This window comes from Camarhynchus parvulus, chromosome 1 (genome assembly GCF_901933205.1).
Source record: "Camarhynchus parvulus chromosome 1, STF_HiC, whole genome shotgun sequence".
NCBI lineage: Eukaryota > Metazoa > Chordata > Aves > Passeriformes > Thraupidae > Camarhynchus > Camarhynchus parvulus.
The window spans coordinates 99,733,563-99,758,596 of NC_044571.1; the positions used below are offsets into that span (position 1 = coordinate 99,733,563).

Here is a 25,034-nt window from a genome sequence, read left to right on the forward strand (position 1 = left end):
AAATGAAATTAGACATTGAAAGAGGAAAGAAACAATGGGAAAAACCCCTAAATTCCATAAGAATTAAAAATTAAAAGGGAGGTATATACATTAGAGGGGAATCTTCAGTATCAGGCTGGGGAGTCTGTACCTCTCCAGTACCTCAGCCAGTGGGGAAAGAGAGAGGGAAATGTGCCCAGGAAATCAGGATAAAAAGGAGGCTGCATCCTCCAAAAATTTGAGAGATGCCAGGGGAATGCCCCATGACCTCTCCCTTTATTTGAATAAAGTAAAAGGACTCCTCTGTCTCCTTTTTGGACATAAATCTCTGGTGTTTGTGGATTAATTTTCCTAACAGTGAGAAGTGTAACATTTTAATATTTACAATATAAATACTTCAAAGGTTTCAAAATACCTTCATTTTGCTCCATATCTTCAGACACTCTAACCTAAAGAAATAGGTTCCATGAATGACATTACAAAACAAAACAAACAAAGCAAACAAACAAAAAGAACCAAACCAAACCCAACCACCTCTCCCCCCAATCCTGACACAACTTAAGCAATTTAGAAAAGGAAGGAGGCTCCACAATTCAGAGCTAAACCACTAGTCCTACTAATGAAAGGTGTTTTGAGCTTAGGTAGTGCCACCATCTACACATGCACAATAATCACAAATTCTCAGTGTTTGCCTGTATAAAAGAAAATACTTCACCATTTAACCAGATCTTCCTTTTGAAGAACAGTGGTAAGAGTTCCATTTTCTGAATGCAAACCACCTTGTAGTTACTCCACTTGGAGTGCAGAGCTGCTTTTTAAAGGTCAGGATCCACTTCAATGTGCCCCTATTCCTCAACTCATGACTTTTCACATATTTGAATGTTTTACCAGCCCTTTTGACCAATAATACGATCATTTTATTTTCAAAATAAGTATTTTTTAGCAAATGAAAAGCTTATTGCAACAGTACAACATCTCTATATCCAGTGTGAAAGCAACATGGTGGTATAAATATATGCATCACTGTATTACACAGAATCTATTATACACATTCCAGTTAACCATGGAACAATTAACAGGTAGATGACCACTGATTATGGGCACAAAGTATTTTTGTGAACAAGATTTTGAGAAACTTGAGGAAAAATCCTGTTTCTGGAAAGATGACAATCTTGGGATTCCATTTTTGTTTTCAATGAAGTCAATGATTTTTATTTTTAAGGATGCTGTATATAAGAATGCACTTTGTATTAAAACCAAGATCAATACTTTACAGTTTAAGAAACTTTACATATGTACATAAATTACATATCAGGAATGGTTTTAAAGCTCAAAATGAGTGCTGGGAAAAGTCTATTTTCCTTCTATTAGAATCTTGAACTCTTTTACGTTGTGATCATTTGCAACAGTAATGGCATGATCCAGAGCTCGGATACTTGCTAGAAGCTTTATGATCTGCTTGATGTGCTCCCTAAAAAAGAGGCAGGAAAGTCAATACAGAAACAGAACAATCAATGACATTGATTAATTTTTCAACAGAAGACTACATTATGGAGTCATATATTTCATATTCCTGTTGCAGATATTATATTGGCTTAATGAGGTAAAGGCAACAGATTAGTTAAATGCTGGGAAAAAGCAAGACAGAAGATAGAAATCAAATTAGAACCTGCTATGAAAATAGGATAATTGGATGTTTCTCTTTCAATAAAAAATTTTACCACATTATCATTTCACCTGGTGAAGAAAGTTCTTTCAAATTTAGAAACACACCAGCAAAACAAGAGAGTTCAAAAACTTAAATAAAATCCCAAACTGTTACACTGAAACACAGGACTGTACCAAGATTGTTCATTCCTGTGCTGTTGCTGTTCCCATTGTATGTCAGCTTACTTGGCCAGCAGTAACGTGTCTAATGCAAACTTTTAATTAAGCTGATCATTGGATTCAAGTAAAATTACTCTTGGATCTCAGGCAAAACAGGTTCATCTTGTTGCTTGTGTAAATAGTCAGAACTTTTGAACTGTTTACAAAGGACAGTTTGGAATTTAGAAGCCACTACTCGGGAATCAGCAACAGGCTCACAAGGTGGAACAGTCCAAACATGGTAGCTACAAAATTTGGCAGAATCACAGAATGCTTTGGGTTGGAAGGCACCTTAAAGCTTATCTCAGTCTAGCTCCCTGCCATGGACAGGGACACCTTCCAGCAGACAAGATTGCTTAGAGCTCCATCCAAGCTGGCACAGAACATTTCTAGGGACAAGAAGCTTCTCTGGGCAGCCTGTGCCAGGGCCTCACCACCTTCACAGCCAAGAATTCCTTCCCAACATCTAACACAAATATCTCCTCCTGCAGGTTTAAAGCCACTCCCCCTTGTCCTGACAGTATCTGCTCATATAAAAAGTGCTTCTCCCTACTTTTTATAAATCCCCTTATGAATCCAGGACACTAAGCAGTAGTGCAAAATGTATTATCAGTGTTCCAGTATTTCCAGCAGTTGCTATATTCAGACACCTTAAAAATATCCATTTCTGACATGTGAATTCAAAGAAGTTTCCAAAGACACACAGCAGGATGGAGAGAGTTACCCATGTTTGCATGCACAGGCAAAATAAATCACAAGAACTGAACTCAAAGTAAGTTACCTGGCATTTCTCTTCTCTACATCAGAGCAACCAATGCTGTTTCTGTAAATTGTATCAGCCAGGTGAACAAGGTATCTACAGAAGTTTTCTAGCTGAGAAATAGTCTTGTCTCCTGTTAGATTAGCGAACCACTGCTTAGGGAAGCAAGCAATTACCTATGAAACATGGGAAAAAGGAAGTTAAACACAATGTAACAAAAATTTTAAAGCTATGTAACATGTATAACTTGTGAAGTTTGCCTAGCAAGACTGCAGGGATAAGGCCCAGCTGAGTGAAAAAATGAGAAAACTACCAAAAAAAACCCACACCAAAATCCAAGCAGTAAAGCACTGAAACCCACAGTATACCTAATCCATCTACAGGCATGAGCCAGAGAAGGTTCTTTCTTTAGTCTGTATACTACACCAGGGAAAAAAAAAAACAACCAAAAGCAAAAAACCCCAAAAAACTATTTTTCACTGACTACAGCTTTTGAGGTATCAAAGCCAAGATTTCATAGGCAATGTCAAGTTTTATATTTTCCTTTCAGTTTAAATCTATTACTTTAAACATTGCTTGATTTTACTTACACTTTGAGCTTTCTTAATGCTGTCCTCTCCATACTCTGAGTTTTGAAAAGCCATAAGAATGTATCTATTTAGCAACCCATCTATGGACAGCTCCTGTAGAGTTTTGTTTGAGAGGATTCCATACCACTGGAGAAAGTTTCCCAATAACTAAAAATACAAAACAGGGAAAATAATTATTCCAAAATGTACTGAAACCAGGGAGTTGATCGAACATACCAAACATTTTAAAATATTTTAAATGTTTTGCAAACCTATTCAGAATACAGTCTCCCTTGCTGCTGCCATTTGAACACAAAATTCCAGAGAAGAGTTCTGTTCGTGTGATCATGGAGAGCAGTTGTTCAATCAACATCAGCCTCTACTTTTCTGTTTAGCTGAGAGTTAATTTTCTTCACAGTCTTTTATTGGAAATAAACTATGACAGCCACAGCTTTGAGCTCCCACATTCCCCAAAAGTAGGGTATTTTATTCTAACAAGCACAAGGATATAAAAAACCTGGGGTGAGTAAGCCAAGTCACCCCATAACATCCAAGCTGAAATGATGGTGCTTCCACCTGACAACCTCTTCAACAACAAAACCAATTAGGCTGGAAAAGACCCCTGAGATCAAGTCCACTCTTAGACCAAACACCACCTTGTCAACTTGACCAGAATATGGAGTCTTTCTTCAAAACCCCTCCAGGGATGAGACTCCACCACCTTGCCAGGCAGTCCATCCCCATGGTTAATTATCCTTTCTGTGAAAAAACTCTTCCTGATGTCCATCCTGAAGCTCTCCTGGCAGAGCTTAAGGACACTTCCTCTCATCCTGGTGCAGGCTGCCTGGGAGCAGAGCCAGACTCACCGGAGCACACTCCACTGTCAGGCAGTGAGAAGGTGCCTCTGTCCTGTCTCCCCCTTCCCCACCTCCTCTTTTCCAGGCTAAACAACCCCAACTCCCTCAGCTGCTCCTCACAGGACTTCTCCTCTAGACCCTTCCCAGCTCTGTTCCCATCCCTGGACATGCTCCAGCCCCTCAATGTCCTCCCTGAACTGGGAGGCCCAGAGCTGGACACAGCATTTGAGGTGTGGCCTCAGCAGTGCCCAGCACAGAGGGACAATCCCTGCCATGGTCCTTCTGGACACACCACTGCTGGCACAGGCCAGGTGCCCTTGACCTTCTTGCTCACCTGGCTCACCTTCAGCTGCTGCTGACCTGCACGCCCAGGGCCTTTCCTGCCCAGTGGCTTTCCAGCCACTCAGCCTCCAGTTCTGGGTTACTGTGGACAAAGTGTAGAGACCCAGCAGTTTGCCCTGCTGACCCTCATCCCACTGGCTTCACCAATCCAGGTCCCTCTGCAGAGCCTCCCTGCCCTCCAGCAGATCAACACTCCTGCCCAACTTGGTGCCATCCACAAATTTACTGAGGGTCCACTCAGTCCCCTCATGCAGATCATCAGTAAGGATATAAAAGAGGACTGGGCCCAAAAGTGAGCCCTGGGGACACCTCTAGTGACTGGACACACTATGAGGAAGGCACAGTGCGTTATCAAAGACTAAGAATCCAGAGTTGGAGGTTTTGCAAGTGAAGTTGAAGCAGTTTCCATCTATTGTTTTCCACAAATTTGAGGAGGATTTTATTGCTACACTGTCTCAGACCAAAGATTTACCAGACATATTTACTGACTTACCTTAACAGAGGACCAAAACTGACGTTGGAAAAACAAATACGGACCAGAGTTCTTGTTTTCTAAGATGCTGGAAAGTAAGACATTTCTTTAATGAGCAACCAAAACCACACTTCTGTCTTGAATTTGCTGGCTTTTTCCTTCCAAGACACAGCTCACTTCCATACATATTCCCTTTCATCCTTCTTGTCTCTGCTAAGTGCTAATAACAAAAGATCTCCTGTACCCAGGCACTGAACCACACTGGGAAAAAACCCTCTTAACTATGGACAAACACAGTGACTTGCTAAGAAGGTCATAGTTGAAAGTAAACTTACTTTTTTGGATACAAGGGCATGAATACATCATCATCTAGTGTTCTCCTCATTCTTAGCAACAAGGCCTTCAAAAGCATCTGAAACAAGTAATTTTGTTTTAAATGTCCAGTGCACTGCTTAATAGTTAAACACTCAGAAACTGATTTTTAAAGCAACAAAGAACACTTGTGACCATAACAGTAAACATACATATTTGAGCACATAAATACATAGTCTTAAAGAAGTCCGTAAAAATTAACAGAGCAGAAATTCTACACTTTCAATTAAAACTTGAACTCTTATTACCACTTCCTCTATTCACAGAAGGCAAGTAAAACAACCCAATTTCCAGGCAATACATTTGAAAAGGCTACAAAGATCTAAAAAAGGAAAGCCCAAGTACTTGTAGCCAACCATTACAGCAAAACTGAAGACCAGCAAGTCTTACTACATCTGGTGTACCTTGTTATCTCTAGTATCTCTTTTGGGAAGGCTTCACTGAGTTCCTTCTTTTAATTTATCACCATACTTTACTCCCCACAATCAGGCTGCAGAGCACCAAATAATTTTAGAATTCTTTTTCTTGCTGTACTTTCCAACATAAGGTATTAAAAATGTATTTAACTTCCTTAACTTATGCAACACATTAAGAAAAAAATCCAGCAACTTACTTGTGTATTTTTGTTCTCTGCATTCACCACTGAGGGATATCCATCTATTAGTTTCTGTACAATTGCTACCATTCTAGATGTCTGTGTGGTAGAAAAGGGATCCCATATATTTTCAGAAATTACTGTAAGAGATTAAAGAATTACTCCACTTTACAAATACTCAAATACAGTAATTATTATACAAATACAGTATTATATACTCAAATCCACGCAATTATTTACAAAACAGTAAAATCTGAAAGCACAAACAAGCATCAGACTCCACAACCCCCTCCCTCCCATTTTGAAGCCTATAATTACCTGTTAATTTAGGAAGAACAACTCTCTCTACAATGGTAGGCAACAGTGAAATATCAGCATCATCTTTCACCTGCTCCTGCTCTTCACAGCCATAAAACAGCAATGACTCAAACCACAACATTGTTTCAAAATCTCGACACTTGCCCTAATAAAAAAAGAATTTGGGTTAGATTCCTAAATGAAGATTTGAAGTCACACATAGAAAAAGTATCATGTATGCAAGTGTGATACACTCACAGAAACAGCTTTAAAACACTCTGCCAAATGAACCAATTCATCCTACCAGCACAGCCACTAGATGCAATGAAAAGAGAAAATGGCTGAAGCAAGACTGATTTTTTAACAGTTTTTGCCCCACAGATTTTAATTTCTACTTACACCTAAACCAAACAAAAGCCTATATATTAGGGTATAAGTTGAAGTACAGCTCAGTTGTGCTGCATTTTAAAATTACGCCTTATGGATTTAAAACCCCTTTCTATGAGCACCTTGTAATTTTTCTACCTCAACAAAATGCTTACCAGGATAATAACAGAGAGCAGTGAATACACTTAGACTTTACAATTCTGTACCATGTCTCCAACTAATATGAGCTTTGTTTTGTCAACCTGAAAACTCAGAGAAATAGCATGAGGGAAATGAGAATGCACAAAAAAATGTCTGAAATTTTATGATGGTGTCTTTCTCAGATTTTTCCTTGTTAGATTAATGAAGTCAAATATCAAATTAATAAAATTATTTTAATACTCTGAACTTTCTCTGAAGAGAAGTGATGCCTCCCCTCCTCTGCACTTGAAGTAGAGGTGAAAATAGAAAAACTCCTTCTACAGATATTCTCTTGGTAGGTTAAGGAAAAAAAAAAAGCACTTTTGAGAGAGGGAATCAAAAGCTGCCTGAACTGTTTGTCCTGGTGGCATCCCATGAAAGCATTGATATCCAGGCTGGACAACAAATGTGTGCCAGGGATACTGGGCTGCCACAGTGCTGTCCTGCCTTTCCCATGTTCCCTACACAATAACTGGGCAGTGAGTACTATGAGAAAGACTTGGAAATTGCCAGCCAGAATTCTACAGCATATGGAGGGGTAGGTGAGAGACAGATACATAACCTAGAGACACAGGTTGTAATTCTACCTAAGAACAAACTTCTTAGTTCCACTTCTGATGAAACAGCATTATCTAGAGTCACAATTCTCTCTGAAGAATTTTAAAGACTTATTGTATCATCACAGAATCATACAATGGTTTGGGTTGGAAGAGACCTTAAAGATCACCTAGTTCCAACCCACTACTGTGGGCAGTTGCAGATCTTTTGGTCTACACCATTTCCTGAGAATGATGTGACAATGTGCCAAATTTAACTCTGGTTTGCTGGGAACATAGTGGATCAACTAGTGCAGGCACTCCCCAGAAAAACTTTGCCCCAAGACAGGTACCCATTTGAAACTTCATCCCCAGAACACACCTTTAGGAGAAGCACATATCAAAGGTGCAATTGACTTTGCTCTGCTCCACTGTGAAAGAACCACCACGTAGCATTTAACATAGAAGCCGCCTGCAGACAAGCTTACCTCCAAAGGAGTCCAGGTAAGCAGCTGAAGTCGGATTAAAGGGTTAAACAGTTTTGGTAAACAGAGGCCAATATAAGCATCCTTATAAGAAGCAAAGTACTTGGAGCGCCAAGCTTCAAACTGTGACTTAATGCAATCAATGGAGTAAAAACTTTCCAAAACATCTTCAAAAACTTTGCTGGATTCTTTCAATATACGATCTGGCAGGGGAGAAAAGGAACAAAAAGTTAATCACCTACTCCCTGTAATGCCTCTTTCAAGAAAGACACTCTTTGATGCTCACTGGCATAAGCTAGCTCCCATAAAAAAACCAAATAAAACCCCATCACCTTTAGAAGCTCTGTTACTCCTGCCTCAAACACACAAAGCTATAAAACAGGAGCACAAGTACTCCCCCATAGACTCATTTATCACAGGTCTTTACTTTTAATATTTCATGGAAGTTTTTTAAATTACCAGATGTAATTAGGATTGGTGACATACTGGGCTGTATTCAGAGTGGATCTAACTTCAAAGCTGGCCTTGCTTTGCATGGGGCTTTCAAACAGCTGATCTCCAGGCCCCTTCCAACCCAGATTATTCTACATCTTTGATAATCCAAGTGCAAATATAGGAGGGCGTCTCAGATAAACCAACTGAACTGGCAGTTCAGACAGGGTGGGTCCTGGCAGGCACCATGCTAAAATGCTGCCCAGAACAGGCCTGTTAGCACAGGGTAGTGATTACAATCCTCTAGCACCTTCTTTTTTTCTTTTTTTTTTCTCTATATGTTATTTTCCCTTTATCTTTTCTACTTCTCAGAGTTAGTTTCATTTTAATCAGTCAAATTTGCTGCAGCCACAGTTGTAAATGTTTGGTCACAGCAGCAACCCTTACATAATGAACACAACTAGTACACACAGCAGGCAGAGGCAGGGCTGAGGGAACAGGAGATTATGTCATATAACCACACTTTTCACACTGGGATTAAGAAAAAACACTACATATAAAGTTATTAGGTCCAAAGTGCACTCCTCTATTCCACTGCTGTTTCTGGACTAACATGAGAACTACAAACAATAGTAAAAAAGCTTTACAAACACTATGCCTATTCAGAAACTGAAGAAATTTCTACAAAATGCTTTTGCACACATAAATTGCCAAGTTACCAAGTGCAATTCAGCCCCACTGAATCTAGATGATTTAATTAACAACGTTAATTACAGCACCTAACAACCCTGAACAGTTGTTCTGTTTATCCAAGACCCCTCCCTGCAGGAAGAAAATCACTGCAATCATAAAATCACAGTAAATTAGCCAGCAATTAAAGGTGTGGAAACTGTCTGCACTTCCAAAGGACCTAACAGTTAGACAGTTCATCTAATTGCTTTTCTAGTATGTGCATACCTCAGGTCTCCACAATCACCTACATCAATGACTTTGCCATTTATTGCCTTCTCTGTGGGAAATGACCTCTTTACCTTAAACCTATCCTGTCACTTAATTTCATGGTCCTTAGCTATCATACTGTGAAAAGCTGATATTGTTCTACTTGGAGAGACCAAAACCATTCAATCCCTCCTCAAATGCAACACAAGCAATTCTATGTATGCAATCCTTGCTGGTCTCCTCCTCCTCTTCCTCCCTTCTTCTAATCTAATTCTCTTTTAATCAGAGCAAATGTTAATAGTACCACAAGATCTTTCTGCAATGTTTGCATTCAACATTGTTTTCTATCATTTGCAAACTTTGCCAGACTGCAACAAGACTACACAAAACTTTTGTCATTGCATTTCTAGAAGTTTATTCACAACTCCACTAAATACTTGCCACAAACCAAAAAAAGACTTCTAAAGCACTGAGGTTTTCAAAATTTCCCAAGTAAGACAAACACTTATTTCAAGAATGATAAACTATCTTACAAATGGGAAGACTTACTGACAGTCTAAAGCTTACTGCCTGCCAGCAAAAGCATGTTAGAATTAAATAAACAGAACCTCACTAAGGATGGGTTATTCAGTCAGCTGCAAGACACAAAACAGGTTGGTGATAGAGACTATTCTGGTCGCATTGATGATCCAGGAATCAAAAATTCCTAAACTTCTTCCAAAATATGGTGAAATATATAACAGGGCTGTGTTTGGATCCCGTCAAGTATTTGGTATGTTGTTATGTAAGAGAATTGGGATTGTTCAGCCTGGAGAAGAGGCTTCAGAGTAACTTAATTGTGGCCTTAGAGTTCCTGAAGGGAATCTGCAAGACGGAGAGGGACTATTTCCAAGGGCCTGGAGTGACAGGACAAGGGGGAATGGCTTCCCACTTACAGAGGGCAGGGGACAGGATACTGGGAAGAAATTCTTCCCCTGTGAGGGTGGTGAGGCCCTAGCACAGGCTGCCCAGAGAAGCTACAGCTGCCCCATGTCTGAAAGTATTCCAAGGCCAGCTTGGATGGGGCTTGGAGCAACCTGGTCTAGAGAAAGGTGTTCCTCCCATAGCAGGGGAATGGAACTGGGTGGGATTTAAGGTCCCTTGCACCCCAGACCATGCTGTGATTCTGTGACAAAGCTTGGTAGCTTTTCTAACCTCGCTCCAAGTTGAAGTTTGTGATATCCGTTGAAGTCTCCTCGTCATCGCTGGAAAGGCCTTCCAGGTGATCTGCCATCTTCCCAGTCTGCTCTCTTGCTTGTCTGCGGCGAGCTCTGCAAAGGAGCAGCAGTACAAACCAGCTCTAATAACGCAAGAGAAACCAGCTGGTTTCCCCACCTAAGCCCACTCAGGCATGTCCTTTTAGCTCTAGGGAAGTCAAGCTGAAAAGAACTTCTACTATGCCACGACGTCAAGCATTCCACTACATTGCTGCCTCAAACAGTGAAAAGAAACAAAACCAGCAGAGACCATATAGATGGAATGTATTTACTGTGCTCTCTTTTAGTGATTTTAAATCAGTATCATGGAATGTTTTGTACACTTGCACGATAAACTGGGATATATAAGAATACCCCTGCCCAGCATATCAGCTGAAGTGTTTTCTTCCCTTTTCAGGGAAGAAGCAAACATTGTCACCCACATTAGTAAGTCACACAGGACAGTTATATCTTGCAAGCAGATAAAGACTCCTAAAGGAGAAATCTCATTCTCTACCTTCTAGCCTCTCTTTCTGCAGTCCGACGCTTGACTTGTTCTTGATAGATCACTCTGTCTCGCCCAAAAGAATCAAGATTTGGAGCCATCAGTGCTTTATCTGTAAAATTACATCAATGAAAATTAAAATGCTTATTTATGATTCTATAAATGTGCTGTAGGCAGTTTCATAAGAGCCTTTTACCCACTTTTAAACTAAGTGTAATTTGAAATAGAAAGTTGAAGTATCAAAAAAGAAAAAAACCCACAATGCCCCCCCAGAAGCCTGAATTCATGATGTGTAGAGGTTAAAACAGAAAGCAGTGGACTTTGGAAAAATTTCCACTTAAATGTCAAATAGTTTTCACTGTACTTCACTCTTATCTCTCTCGCAACAGTGCTGAACTACACAGAAGTCAAGAGTTTTAACAGAAATAGCTTAAATGAAATGTCCAAGAAAAAAGTGCTCCTTACATAAACACATTCACCACATAATTTTTAGAAGAAAACTAGCAAAAAAAAAGCAGACAAGAGTGACTGGGGCAAGAATATATGTTATTTCAGAGTTCTAGTCACATTGTATCTAAGTTCAATATGCTTTAGATTGCCTGAAGTTTAAAACATATCAAAATCTATGGAAAGATAAACCATCTTCCTTCCTTTTATCAAGCTCTGCTTATTTATGTTCCTGGCTATAGAAAACAACACAGTTAGAACAGCAGATAGCAGGCAGTGTTTCCAGTTCCTCCTTTCTAGGTAAATTTTAAACAGTAGACTGAATTCTAGCCACAGCTCAAGTCCACCCATTAAAGTACAAACATTAAAACAACAGCCTATCCAAACTTCAGGAATAAATTTACATGTTCTGACAAAATCTATTTACAAATCTGTAATTTAAAGTATTAATGCCAATCTATGTCAATATTCCAATTCAATACCTGAACTACTAGGAGCCTTGTCTAAACTTCCAAATACCAAATAAGATCTCTCTGTAAAACCAACCTCACCAATGAGAACTACTCCCATCCTATTATTAAACATCAGTATAAAAAAATCCATTCTAAGCTTCTTTTAGGAAATAGGTTCCTAGTTCTCAAAACAGCATTTTCATTATAAAACTGCAAGGCCATGTGATGCCTGGAACTCCAGATAACAGTCCTAAAGAATATGTATGCTAACCACTCTATAAAGGAATGGCCAACATTTGACACCACAACATTTCATCATCTTCAGTGAGTTCTAGCTAATGGTATCAATAAGATTTCATCTCTGACAAGTGTGGCACAACAGGAAAATGGCACTGATCATAGAATTTTATATCAGCAACAGGACAGAATGCCATTTTTAAAAATGGGAATCTCTCTGAAGCATAAAGAGGACTCCTATTAATAGGATATTTCATCCATTGATTCAATACAGTGATTAAAATCTCCTCCAAGGAACATGTATTTCCATCCAAATTGACATTTACACTTTTGTAGAGTTTTACATACTGAAGAGTAATCACCATAAGAAACCTCCTTAGTGAGAATACCCCATCCACAAACTCACAGGAAGCACGCATTTTTAACTGGCTATTCTTAAGCTGTATTTCATACAGGGTCACTGTAATAGTCTGATTAGTCTTCCAGTTCTTTAATTTACCAATTAAGTGTCCGAAATCAAACACTTATACTGACTACAAAATAGAATATTAGGCAGAAGTCTAGCCCAGTGCTTCATGGCTTTGTACAGTTAACTGTACATGTTAAGTGACATTTATAGATTCAGGAAAGTTAAAATAATTTTTTTGAAAGTCCTGATATAAGAAAATGAGGAGTCACATACTACCACTACTCTCACAGCCACCATGCACACATTTTTAGTGCTAGGAAGAAGAAAATATAGTTAAGAGAAACAGAAAGGAGAGATGAAGTCAGAGTTACAGCGGTTTTGAGTTTAAAACAAAACAGATTAGAGAACTTTCATCTAAACTTGCTTCTACTCATCTCAAGAGCAAGAATAAACTTTAATAAGACAGTCATACATTAGACATTTACATTTCAATTAAGTCATACTAAGTAAACAAGGTTGTTTAATGAATAATAAAAACCTTCAAGATGGACTGACTTGAATGGCTTGAAAACTCCGAAGATTCATCTTTAATATCATCTTGTCGTCTTTGGACAAGGCGGGAAGCTCGCTGTTTGTACAGCTGGTGCATTGCAGACTCAAGTTCGTTAATCAGAGGCACCTGTAAAAATACAACACACCACGTAATACCCGGCTCCTGAGCTGCTCAGCTTCTGGGGTCCCAGTCTATTCCGGAGCAGAACGCTGCCACTGTGCTCCCAGCAGCACCAAGTCCTGCCTTTCACTCCTCTGTACCATTTGCACCAGGAAATAGCTCAGTGTGGAAAGTGCAGACATTTAATATTGGCAGCTTTCAATCAGAACAAAAGCATTCTGAAAGCAATGAATGAGTCTACATAGCCAGACATCCTATTCAGAGTGTGAAATATTCTCTCCAGTGTTCTTGCTTTCCCTACCAAGTGTGTTACGTGTTATGTCAAGGTCTGAAATTCTCAGATGTCAATCGTTTCCTCTCTATCTCTAAATAAGAATTTTACACCTCAGTGAGAAAATAATCTGACTGCATACAGTGAAAAAAACATCCATCAATCCAACCTACTGAAGCCAGCAGCTATTGTTTTGTGTCCTCTCACTCTTAATAGCACATGCTGAAATACTATTACTGAAATGAAATAAAATCCTGCATAAGGGTGTTATGCCAACAGGTAATTCAAATCGGTCAAATAGTCCTCTAGCTTATCACTAAAATTAAAATAGTACAATTTGTGCAAGTTATGCATTAAGTATAACCTTGAATTAATCAGGTAGGTCATATCAGACCTGTCAGGTTTTTTTTTCTTTAATGAACTATTTTGGTGGCATCTCTAATAAAAATAGATGAGATTATGACAGCCAGGAATTTCCTAACATTAAATAGCAGGTTCATTGCTCTTTTTTTTTCTCATTTGTCTTGAAAAAAATGTCCTTTTGGTATGAACACTTCAGCCATGTCCTCCTTACCTCTGAGATGTATGCTTACTCCACAGTCTTCCAGCCTTTTATATTTCATTGCTGCCTACCATCCAGGATTATGTTTTTTTCAAAACAGAAGATAAAATCAGATATTTTTTCCTGAGGTATTTTAGAATGTGACTCAGCAACTATTAAAGAACCTCCTTCAGTAAAATGTAAAATTCTGAGTTGATAGATACAGGGCCATTTCAGCTCACTGAGACTGACATACACATCAGAGAAGAAAAAGGTTTTAGCTTTGTGGGATAAATGGGGCTCCACGGATTAAAATAAAAGCAGCTTTGCACCAACTCAAAATACACACACCTTTCTTTTGGAGAAAAGAGTAGAAAGACAAGGAGGGAAAAATCTTCCAAGAGCTGGAAGTTCATATTTGGAATTTAAGACAGTTTTGAAAACAGAAATAATAGTTAAAGAATACTAGCTTTACTGCAGTTTACCATAGGAAATATAGCTTCTTCTCTTAAGCATGTAGAGGAAATTCTAAGACTGAAAAGTTAAATGAAAATTTTTCAACACATCCCTAGTGGTTCTTTCTGTAATTTTCTCAGGATTAAAACAGAAACCTAGTGATGTATTCAGATATATGCATCCACTCAAAATATTTCCCATTCAAAATACAAGAGACTTAGAAGCCCTTATTCTTCTCTAGTCAGTACTGTGGTTAATGAGTGGCTGACAATTTCACTGACAACTATATAGTTACAGCCCTCATGCCCTGTTTTGTTTAGGCAGTACCTTAAATTCAGTGTTTTCAAGGGGATTTTTTATTCACTTTCCTTGTAAACAGTGGAAGAGGAAAAGCAGAAACATTTAGATCACAAGGATAATTCAGATACACGGACAGTGTTTTGGTAATTCATTTTTGCAGGTAAAGTAACAGTTCACCTACTTATGCTATCAAAAGTATACCCAAAATAATTCAACTTTTCTGTATCCACTGTACATTCCTACATTCAAAATGTAAAACTGCCATTGTGACTCGCCAGCCTTCTCAGAAAGAATAATTTTTACAGTAATTACTTCTGAAGGAAGTCATGCAACCATCTTCCACTCTACTGTTTTTCTTATTTATGGGAGGAAAAAAGGTATTACACAGGATTTGACCTTTCTAGTGCTTGTTTCTAAAATCTGTGTAATAGCTTTCTTCTCATCCTCTGCTGAGCCTTAAGACTGGGCAAAGTGATCCTAACATTCAGAATCTCTACAAAATATCATATTTAAATATATGTTTTTGTATGTGTATGTACATATATATGTATATACACATACAGTATTATTATTACTACACATATATTCTCATGTATATTATTATAACTACATACATTATTGTAAATAATAATAACAACACTTTAAATAGAAGCAGTCAGGGCCACAGGTTCTACAAAAAAGCTGAAGGTAATTTATCTCTATACTCAAAAGTTTAGAACTATTTACCATCCTACTGCATTTCATTTAAACAAAAACTGATACTGATGTTATTACTTGACTTTGTTCCCTTCCAACACTTCCTTTTTAGAAAACTTTTCAGCGTCCTATGGGCTACTGGTTCTGAATTTGCTGGTACTTTTGTCATGCTGAAAGCCCTGAATTCCAAACCACATTATCTAACAATATCAAAATAAATGCTCCTGTTAGACTGACCACATCACCTGCTGCTTTTGCAACTCCCTTTACATACAAGTACAGCAGCAGCCTCCACCTGAAACCAGCAAAACTCTCTGAATGCCTCTAAGAAGCCTGAGATGATAAAAATCACATCTTAAAAATATGTGAACAAGACAGCTTATGCTAGCAAGGAGAACTTCCAGACATGGTTTATAGTCATCACAAAATAATTTAACAAAAGGTCTTTAGAAAGAAAACAGTGAATAGAAACACAGATATTTAACTTGACTTCTGAAATACAAATCTATCTCAGAGCAAAAATGTAAAAACTTATCTTTAATAGGAAATCAGCCATCTGGATAACCAGCACTGCCAGCACTGCTTACGAAAGCACCTTTATTGATCTTCAATAGCTAATGCAGACTCAGGAATATGGCTTCTTAAGTGAACAATCAATTGCAACTAATTATACTAATTAGTAATACTGATTAGTTATACTAATCAATCAGCTGGGGGAATTAACTGTCCCACACCTCCTGGGTTTCCTCTTACTCTTCACTTCTACAGGACGAAGACCAGACTCTCCCAGTTCCACTAAGAGAGGACAATTAATATCTAACCCATCAGCACCCAAAATGCTTCTCCATTCCTCTCCCACACCTAACAGGCTAGGCAAGCAGTAGCTTAAAACTACTCAGTTATTCTGACAAGATATTAAGAAATTAATATACTACTACTGTCTTCAAGTCAGAAGACAATGAAGAAATAGCCAATATACTGCTAACTGAATTCTACAGCTTCTGTGTGTGCTTAACATGTGTGTATATATATAAATATATATCTATATATTCAAGAGTTTCTATTATATTTACAACAAAGTAAGTAATCAAAGCACAGTGCATAACATAAGAAAAAAGACTGTTTTTGACTTAGAGTTGCATTAAAATGTCACACTACATGAAAGAAATATATTTTCAAGTGTGGGTGTCTGAACAGCTATGCTAGTTTTAAAACTTCTCTCCTTCAGACTCCAGAGCAATACCAAGAAACATCTGGCAGGAAGAAGTTTATAATAACACAGAAAATACAAGCCTCTCTTACTGTGTACATCAAGCACTCCAGAAAATAGTAATGTAAATTCAGCCCTTATTTTTGCTAACCTGATGTCCAACACAAGTAAAAAAGAGTAAAGTTGAAACGCCAGAATATCTACGAAAATCCTGAAGACATAAAATCTGCAAGTTTTTAGGCAATCTAAAGTCAGCGAGCTGGGAGGAGAGATTTCTGATAACGAGCTTAGCATGATAGAAAGTTCTTTTCAATCCTCAAATAACCAAACCTTTTGAAGAATATGCTCTCAAAGAACTTTTTTCAAAAACAGAGAGAGATGTGCTGTTTGGCATGTAATAAGAGACCTTTTTTTTTTTTTTTTTTTTTTATTTGTAAAGAGATGAATGTTTTTGCATCCTTACCTTTTCACTGAAACACTCAAGCAAGTCTTGGACATACCCTCGCATTTCTTGCAAAAACTTATACCGTTCACCAATACCCCCAGAAGACCCTTCTAATCTTTCAATTGCCTTGGTAGAGTCCTCTTGGCTTTGCTGATGTTTCTCATATTGCTGCCGATTAGCTTTGTGCATTTCTTTCATAGAGTCCAACCTGAAGGGCAATGGATAAATAGTAAATTTACATCCAAAAGTCTGTCTATTTCAGACCATCGAGACATCAAACAGACAGTACAGTGCAAGTACTGAGCCTATATATGGGAAATTTTCCAATGAAATTCTCAACCTTTGATTTGCCACCTTTTCCCCTCTCTTCATGAACAGCCAGGCTAATGATTGATACTCATTTGCTAGACTATGTTGTAGTGCACAGCACTGGCCACTCCTACAAACTTCTACAGGAGCTGATAGCACACAGAATAGTGCAAGGCTGTCCCTAATGAAAAGCTGGCAGAACAGGTTGGGGATGGACAGGGACTACAGCTTATACAAAGCATTCTTTTTCCTCTACTAACTTGATTCACTGTCAAAGGCTGCAACACTACAAGGGGCATAAAAACCAATTCTGAAGACATGTAAAGTGCAAGCTGTTCATTACATATGATTTCTCATTGCAATTGTGTGGCTCATTCCATACCTTCTGCATACCTGACAAGCAGATTACAGTGTTTAAGCCAAAAAATCCCTCTATACACTAAAAATTAAACTCTTTATCAACTGAAGGGGAAATCTCTGATTCACAGTTTAAAGGAATGCATCTTGATAAGCTAAACACCTCACTGGCCTTTTATTTCTTCACTATAAGACTGTGCAGTGTCCAGATGATGGAACTCAGACCTCTCTTCAACAAGATCAATGGCCTCATATTTAAAGTTTCACTTCCAGAGAAGCAATCCAAGGAGATTTTCGAACAAAGTGTCAATGTCATCTTCACTTTGAGCTTTTTTGTTTGCCTTTTTTTTTTTTTTTAAAATGGATGTACCAGTCAGTTTCCAGCGATGAAACTCTGTGTTTGCTCACCAGGACTAAAAGACACCTGAGGAACAGAAACCTAGGGGACAGGTCTTTAAGTCTAAAAAGATGGTCTGTCCTACCTGTCTTTAAGCTGTTTCTTTACCAAATCAATAGTAACAGGAGTCATCTCATTACTGGGAGTTTTGAAAGGAACTGTATTATCTGTTTTTTGAGACTTGGTTTCCGATGATCCATATGCAGCATAGGTGTATGGAATGCCATATGATGAACCATAAGACAGTGTCTGGTAAGTGTTCTGGTAGTACACATTATTCACTTCTGCAGGCTGACTTGGTTGAACCTAGTGGCAGAGGAAATGTAATTGTACTATATTAGCCCTTAAAGAAAAGGGAAATTTAATCTTTTACACGTTTCAAATCAAAGTGAAATGTAAGTAGATACAGTTACAAAATGTAATTATCAAGCAGATTTAAGTATCCAACATCTAAGATAGAAGAAACAAATGCCCTCAAGAAGGTAAATGGACAAATTCTTAGTATCATTACCATTCTAAATACTTATACTATTTCTCTTTAAAGAGCATCAGAATTTACAGACTTGATTTCTCAAATGAAACAGCCATCTGTAAACTACTTAAGTTTGTAAAGGATTTAGCCAATACTTGCAGAAACAAATCAAAAAAGGGTGCACAATTATATACATGCCTGGGGTATGTTGATTCCTTTTCGTATCTGCTCTTGCTCCCATCTACTGAGTTCTTCATCTTGCTCCCCTGCCACTAGTGCTTCATCATCACTTCCCTCAATACCTTCATGCAAGTAAGAAAAAGAAGATAATGCATTCATAATTGCAAGGGCCACAAATTCAAAAACCTGAAACCATGCCTCAGTGAGAACATTTCAGAGCATCTTCCTTTCCTCTTCATGAGGAATTAAGGACACTGGCCTGTGAATTATTAGCACAGGGGTTCCACTTGAAAGATCCAATGGGAAAATTTACAATTCACTGCTGGTAAAATCCTCTAATGTCTAACTCCTTTTCCAAAAGGTTATTTTACCTGCTAGCCAGCAAGAAGAATTCTATATCAAATGTTTTTCTTTTCACAATTATATACTTCCTAAAAACAGAGTACAGGAAAAACAAGAATTGATCCTTAGTGTAAGCTTCTATCACAGTTAGCAGTGTGCACAGGAACAGAGTTTTGTGCTCAAAATTTTACAAGCATATTTCATTATGTAGTACTTTCCTTCAGAAATGTTATGCAACTCCAGATTGTTTGAAAAACATGTTGTTCAAAAATGCTGAATGGGACCACCCACAGTAAAAACAGTGTAAACATTTATCAGCTGACCTTCCAAAAAAGGGTTTACCTATTTCCTCAGCAATCTTTTGCCTTTGGGATTTTTCCTTCACTGTAAAAACTATCCTCCTCTTCTCGTCATCATCTTCATCATCACTGGCATCATTTTCATCTTCTCGAACAAGGCGGCCTTTACCTGGTTCACTGTCAACGGGGGTAAAGTCTCCAAGCTCACGAGCCATTTGGCGCTTTTTCCTAGCGGCGTGAATAAAAGCAGCATCTGGAATTTCTCCTAGAGACAGATGTGGGCACGGTTAAACAACCTCTGCAACAGAACAGGTGTTACAATTTCTTACTGCTCATCTCTGTCACTGTATCAAATCATCTCTGCACACAGAAAAAAAACTGAGACGCAGCAAATCCATACTCACAGAAAACATCTGAAAGCATCTTAGATGCTAAATATGTCAACTTTCTTACCAGAAACCCTCAAAGTCAGGATCATCACAGAAAGTCTGGCTCTGCTTCCAGCAGCTCATGTCATAAGACAGAAGCCTAATGCTCCTATGTGAAATACTCCCAAAGAAGAGGAAGCCCTTTAGAGGAGCTGACTATTGCAAAGGGAGGAAGAAAATGAGGTGCATGACTGCGTAATTTCCTATCCCAATACTGCTCCCAGCTCTTCTTATTTTGGGGGAATAAAAAGCATCAACTGTTTCAACAGACAGCCATCGGCCAGAGATTAAGAGAGGACCAAATCAGACATATTTAATACACAGAAAATTGTACAATCAAGGGGAAACATGAAAAGCATCAGACCTAATCAGAAAACTCTAAAATCTACAGAACAAAACTTAATGCAACTTACATACGTCATATAAATCAACGTGTGGACCCAGGACACTCAGCTGGTATTTGGGGAGCAAACTGCCATAATTAGCAAACTAGATTCAAAAATATTTTCTCAGAGGGATTTCTCTGGCCTCGGGGCCTGACTCAAACCTCAGTATACAAAACAGGATAGGAAAATATTTCAGATACCTTGCAGACCCATAATTGAAAGATTTTAATTAAAGAAGAAATTTTAACTGAAAGCAGTTAAATCTCATGCAAAGTCACCTATTCCAAATCTAGATTTTCTTGCAGTTTGTCATCTACCTAAGAGATGAATTCCTGCTTCTGACATCAGGATGAAGCATTCCGTAGCAAAACCTTTTCTCCCATAAGACTTGTAAAACTGAACACCTTTAGAAAATAGCAGTTGCTTGAACTCTCAGATGCTAAATTGTTGGAAACTATTTCCTGATCTCTCACACACATTAGTCTGCTATAACATTGGCTAAATCACTTGGTAACTTATCACACATACTACAGAACCTACCTGGGCGGAGAACATTCAGTGATGACAGAGCACTTGAAAAAGCACCACCAGCTTTTGGTTTTTCTTCTTCCTTCTCACTTTCAACTTCCATTTCTTCTTCACCATGCTCACTGTTTGCAGTCCCATCTTCTTGGCCTATATCCTTATTCTGTCCTATCTTTTCTGGTGGTGCTTCAACTGATAAGAGAGCAAAGTCCATGTTTTACTACATTCATAAAGATCACTCAGAAGTATTTTTTTAAAGATATAACAACCAAAAATGAAAATCAAATGAAAATGTTAAATAATAATTTTATTGCTTGAGATCTAGGAAAACACACTTTCTTAACTGTGATTAAATCACTGACTGACATCCTCTCAAAATAAAATGTGACAAGGCGGGCCCTACCAAACACTAAACATGCTCCATATTGTCAAATATTGAAAAAGTGGGGGAACTCAACCTTGTGCAACCTTGTCAAAGTCTCTTTCAATGAGAAAGCACTGTTTGTGTTACACCAAGTCTTTCCACAAGAACTGATTGATTTCAAAAGAACCCTTCATTTTCCTCTTGGGCTACATCCTACATTAGGTGGGTAACATACAGATACAGGCAGAAAGTATAAATAATGTGTAAAAAGATACATGTTAAACCCAGCTACCCAAACCAAGCTGGCCGTATCTGAGGTTTCAGACTCAAGCTCTGGTTTAGAGAATCCAGGCTACTCTCTCAGCAGCAGCCTTGAAGTCTTTGAACTATAGCCACATGAATTATGGAGAGCAAAACAAACAGAAATGAAACAAACATGGCCCACACAGACATGTGCAAAATGTAATGTTCTAAGGATCATTGTGACAGAAGCAAGAATCCAGGTTTTCCTTTTTTGGATGGGATCGTGTCCCATCCAACAGATGACCTGAACACTAGCCACAGAAATTATAATTTCTGGTTTTGCTCATGCCCCACACCACTGCATAGGCAATTTAAGGATTCTAATAAGAAAGAATATGTGGGTCTTCTAAATGTAGACAAAACCTTTTAAAATAATTTAAATTTAAAAAGGGTATTTCCAGCATGGGACCATGTTCAACCCCCATGTGCTTTTCTAGATCATTGCAATCTTTAGATCATAAGGCTCCCAGCTCGTGCTCATAGCATTACATAATCTATGTAAAAACTTAAGTGGAAAAGGAAGCACTACACTTTACCAATGAGCTTCTCAAAAACCAACAGTACAATTAAATCGAAGTCCCAGGCTCCATTTCAAGCTCTCAAGGACTGTACACTGTTAACAGATCCTTCTGCTCCAACACTTTGAGTCTATCATCCTAATCAAGTCTACTGGAAGGTCCAAGTCCTGAAACAGGCAGCTGTTTAACAAATAACTTAATAACAAAGACCACCACTCTGCTCACCCCAAAAATCTTCCTTTTCAAAGGAAATGCATTACAAGGACACATCTTGTCAGACAAGCACCAGGTATGTTTTCAAACAAATGGAATTCCTTCCTAATTCATCTGCCATAAATACAGCTGCAATTCAGAATACTGATGTCTACTGACAACCATCTAACAGAGCTGGGAAGTTCCATCCTTCTATGTTAATTTCTATAAGAGAACCAAAGTACTCTCTACCAACACAGAATACGATTCCTAAGGCTCAAGCAATACATTTAATCTGTGCTTTACTTCAGCTCTAAATGTGAAATTCTTTAGAAGACTAACAATTCATTCTGAAAACAAGAAATTAAATTACAGTACTTTATCTTTTCCACTACAGAAGTAACTATTATTATTAGTTTTTCAATTACCATCTGTTGGAGAATTGACCTCTGTTCTAACTTTTGATTTTTCAAGGTCTTCTTTGTATTCTTTCTTCAATTGTTTTACAATCTTTTTGCTGTAACTTGATTTCTTCACTTTGAAAACTTCTTCTGTTTCTTTAAAAGAGAAATTGGATAACATTACATCAGATCTGTCAAGCATACTTATTTATTAAATCTCTAAATTTTGTACCTGGAACGTCACAAATGCCGTTAACAAACACTGTAGGGTTCTTTGACAGTCTATGGTGAAAGTCTAATTCTACGCCTTCGGTACTTCATTCAAGATTTCAAATCACGAGTCTTAGAAACCAAGTTTCAGTGATTTCAAGAGAATTCCTTCTAAGACGACTCAAAACTGTACGAACTGTTCGGACAACAGGCAGTGAGTCCGAGATGACCCATGAGCACCAGCCACATTCAGATTAAAACAACCTCGACACAAAGTCACGGCACAGATGCTCCTCAGCTAACACTGCTGGCTCCAGGGGGAGACGACTGCTGCACTTACTCCCGCACAAACCTGCGGGCCACCCAGGTGCAGTGAAGGCAGCACAAGTGACGCACCAGCAGCACAGAAGCAATTTGAAGCGCTACAGCGCAGCCGAGCCCTCGGGGAGCCCGCCGGCCCCGCAGGAGCCATGTCGGGCCGGGGAAGGCGCGGCTCCGCCGGGTCCCCGGGCATCCCTGGCCCCCCGTACCGTGCCCTCACGGCCCGCCCCCTGTTATGTGATCCCGCATCACCCCGGGCCACACGGGGCTGTGCCCTGAAAAATAAATACGGATCCCGGCCCTCTTGAAGGGCCGGGGGAGGCCCAGTGCAGGCTGAGCAGCTCCGGATCCCTTCCACTCCCGCAAGAAGCGACCCAAAAGCCGGGCAACCAGCTGCCTCACCCTCCTCCTCGTCCTGGAAGCTGAGCAGGCTGGCCCTCGGCACTTCTTTGTTCTCCCGCGACCGCTTCTTCTCCTTGGGGCGCCCGGCCACCGGCAGCCCATTGCCCTGCTGGGGCTGGGGCTGGGGCTGCGGCGGTGGCGCCGGGGGCCGCAGCACAGCGGGCGCCGGCAGAGCCCCCAGGCCTGCTCGGTCGCCTCCCATCAAGCCCAGCCCCAGGCCGAGAGCCGCTCCGTAACTCGCGGCGCAGGCGAAGGCCGCGGGGCTGCCGGGCAGGGCGAGGGGCACGCAGCCGGCGGGCAGCGGCAGGAGCCCAGCGCCCGACGCCAGCGGCACGGAGGCCTCGCTGGGCCCTTCCCCCGCCGCCCCCGGCCGCCGGCGCCGGCTCCTGAGGCGGCTCCTCGTCGCGCTCCTCATCCTCCTCCTCCGAGTCGTTCCGCTTCCGCACATTCACCCTCCGCGCCTTGCGGAACATCCCACCAGGCACCCTCCGGCCGCCCCGCCAGGCCCCGGTGCCGCCCGCTCCGGCCGCCCCGCGCTGCGGCCCAGGCCCGGCCCCGCGAGCATGGCACCGCCGCCCGCAGCGCCCCCTGCCGCCGGCTCCACCACCGGCGGGCGGGGGACGCGGCACTGCGCCTGCGCAGCGGGCAGCGCGCGGAGCGGCGGCTCGAGCGGCCCGCCCCGCCCCCGCTGGCCCCTCACGTCCGGCGCCATCTTGTGCCGGGAGAGCGGCGCGACCCGGGCGGGAAAGGACGGGGGTGCGGGAGAGGAGGGTGATAGAAGTGTAAAGTGACTTATATTAATTGTGAAAAATGCGTATTTTATGATTGGTTTTTCGCAGATATTAAAATGAATATTATATGTGTTATGTTGGAAAGTTATGCTGTATTCTCTTAAGTGGCGTGTTAAATATAGTTTTAAGTTATAACAAAATGTTAAAATAGAAACTATGCTATATAGGATACTTTTTTTTCTAAAGAAAGGACTCGCACTGAGATAGCAGCCACAGGACACCTAAGTCTTTCAGAGAAAAAGAATTTATTGCTCCATTATCAGGAGAAACGAACTTCTTCCCACCTCGCTCAGCCAGGACGACGCCGTCAGGATTAATAGGAAGAAGCTGACACTGATCAGACAGAATCCTGTGTTTGAATGGAATTTATGCATCATGTATGAGGTGTATGAATATGCAACAGGGTATTGTTTTTAAGGGTTAATTCTCTGTTAAGGGGTGTCCTTTTTTGGGTTTATGCTGCCCAGAAAAAGGTACCGGGACTGTGCGTAACTCTTTGTTTCTATTGTCTCATATTGTCCTAATCCAAATTGTCCAAATTATTATTACTCTAATTATATTGCTATTTTTATAACCATTTTATTATCATTAAACTTTTAAACATTTGAAAAACAAGTGATTGGCGTTTTTCACAATAAAGAAAAGGTTCATCATGCAAGATGAGTTTGTTATATAAAATTTGTTTTTCTATACTAGACGTAGATGCGTTTGGAGACATTGCTCTGGAAAAATTCTGTGAGCTTCTAATGCAATACCTCTATAGTGCAAAGCCATATAAAATAAAATTGGTAGTGGGTTCTTGGTATCTGCTGGGAAGCTCACCACAATATCAGAGCTGTGGATTTCTGTAGTTGAGGATTTTTTGCTCTTTCCAGGAAAAAATCCTGCAGTG

The 25,034-nt window shown here is 39.8% G+C and overlaps 1 protein-coding gene across 1 annotated transcript; it reads right to left on the reverse strand.

Moving 5' to 3' along the window:
* Positions 1–364: 364 nt before the first annotated feature.
* PAXBP1 (PAX3 and PAX7 binding protein 1) lies at positions 365–23,907 on the reverse strand. The gene is given in 19 exon segments (XM_030957627.1): positions 365–1,450; positions 2,627–2,781; positions 3,196–3,342; positions 4,867–4,933; positions 5,181–5,257; positions 5,831–5,952; positions 6,131–6,275; positions 7,701–7,900; positions 10,263–10,378; positions 10,821–10,920; positions 12,909–13,032; positions 16,964–17,153; positions 18,094–18,314; positions 18,679–18,782; positions 19,345–19,566; positions 20,656–20,832; positions 22,446–22,574; positions 23,352–23,709; positions 23,711–23,907. Coding segments are annotated over 19 exon segments (2,886 nt in total). The 5' UTR covers positions 23,825–23,907; the 3' UTR covers positions 365–1,332.
* Between the last annotated feature and the right edge of the window lie 1,127 nt (positions 23,908–25,034).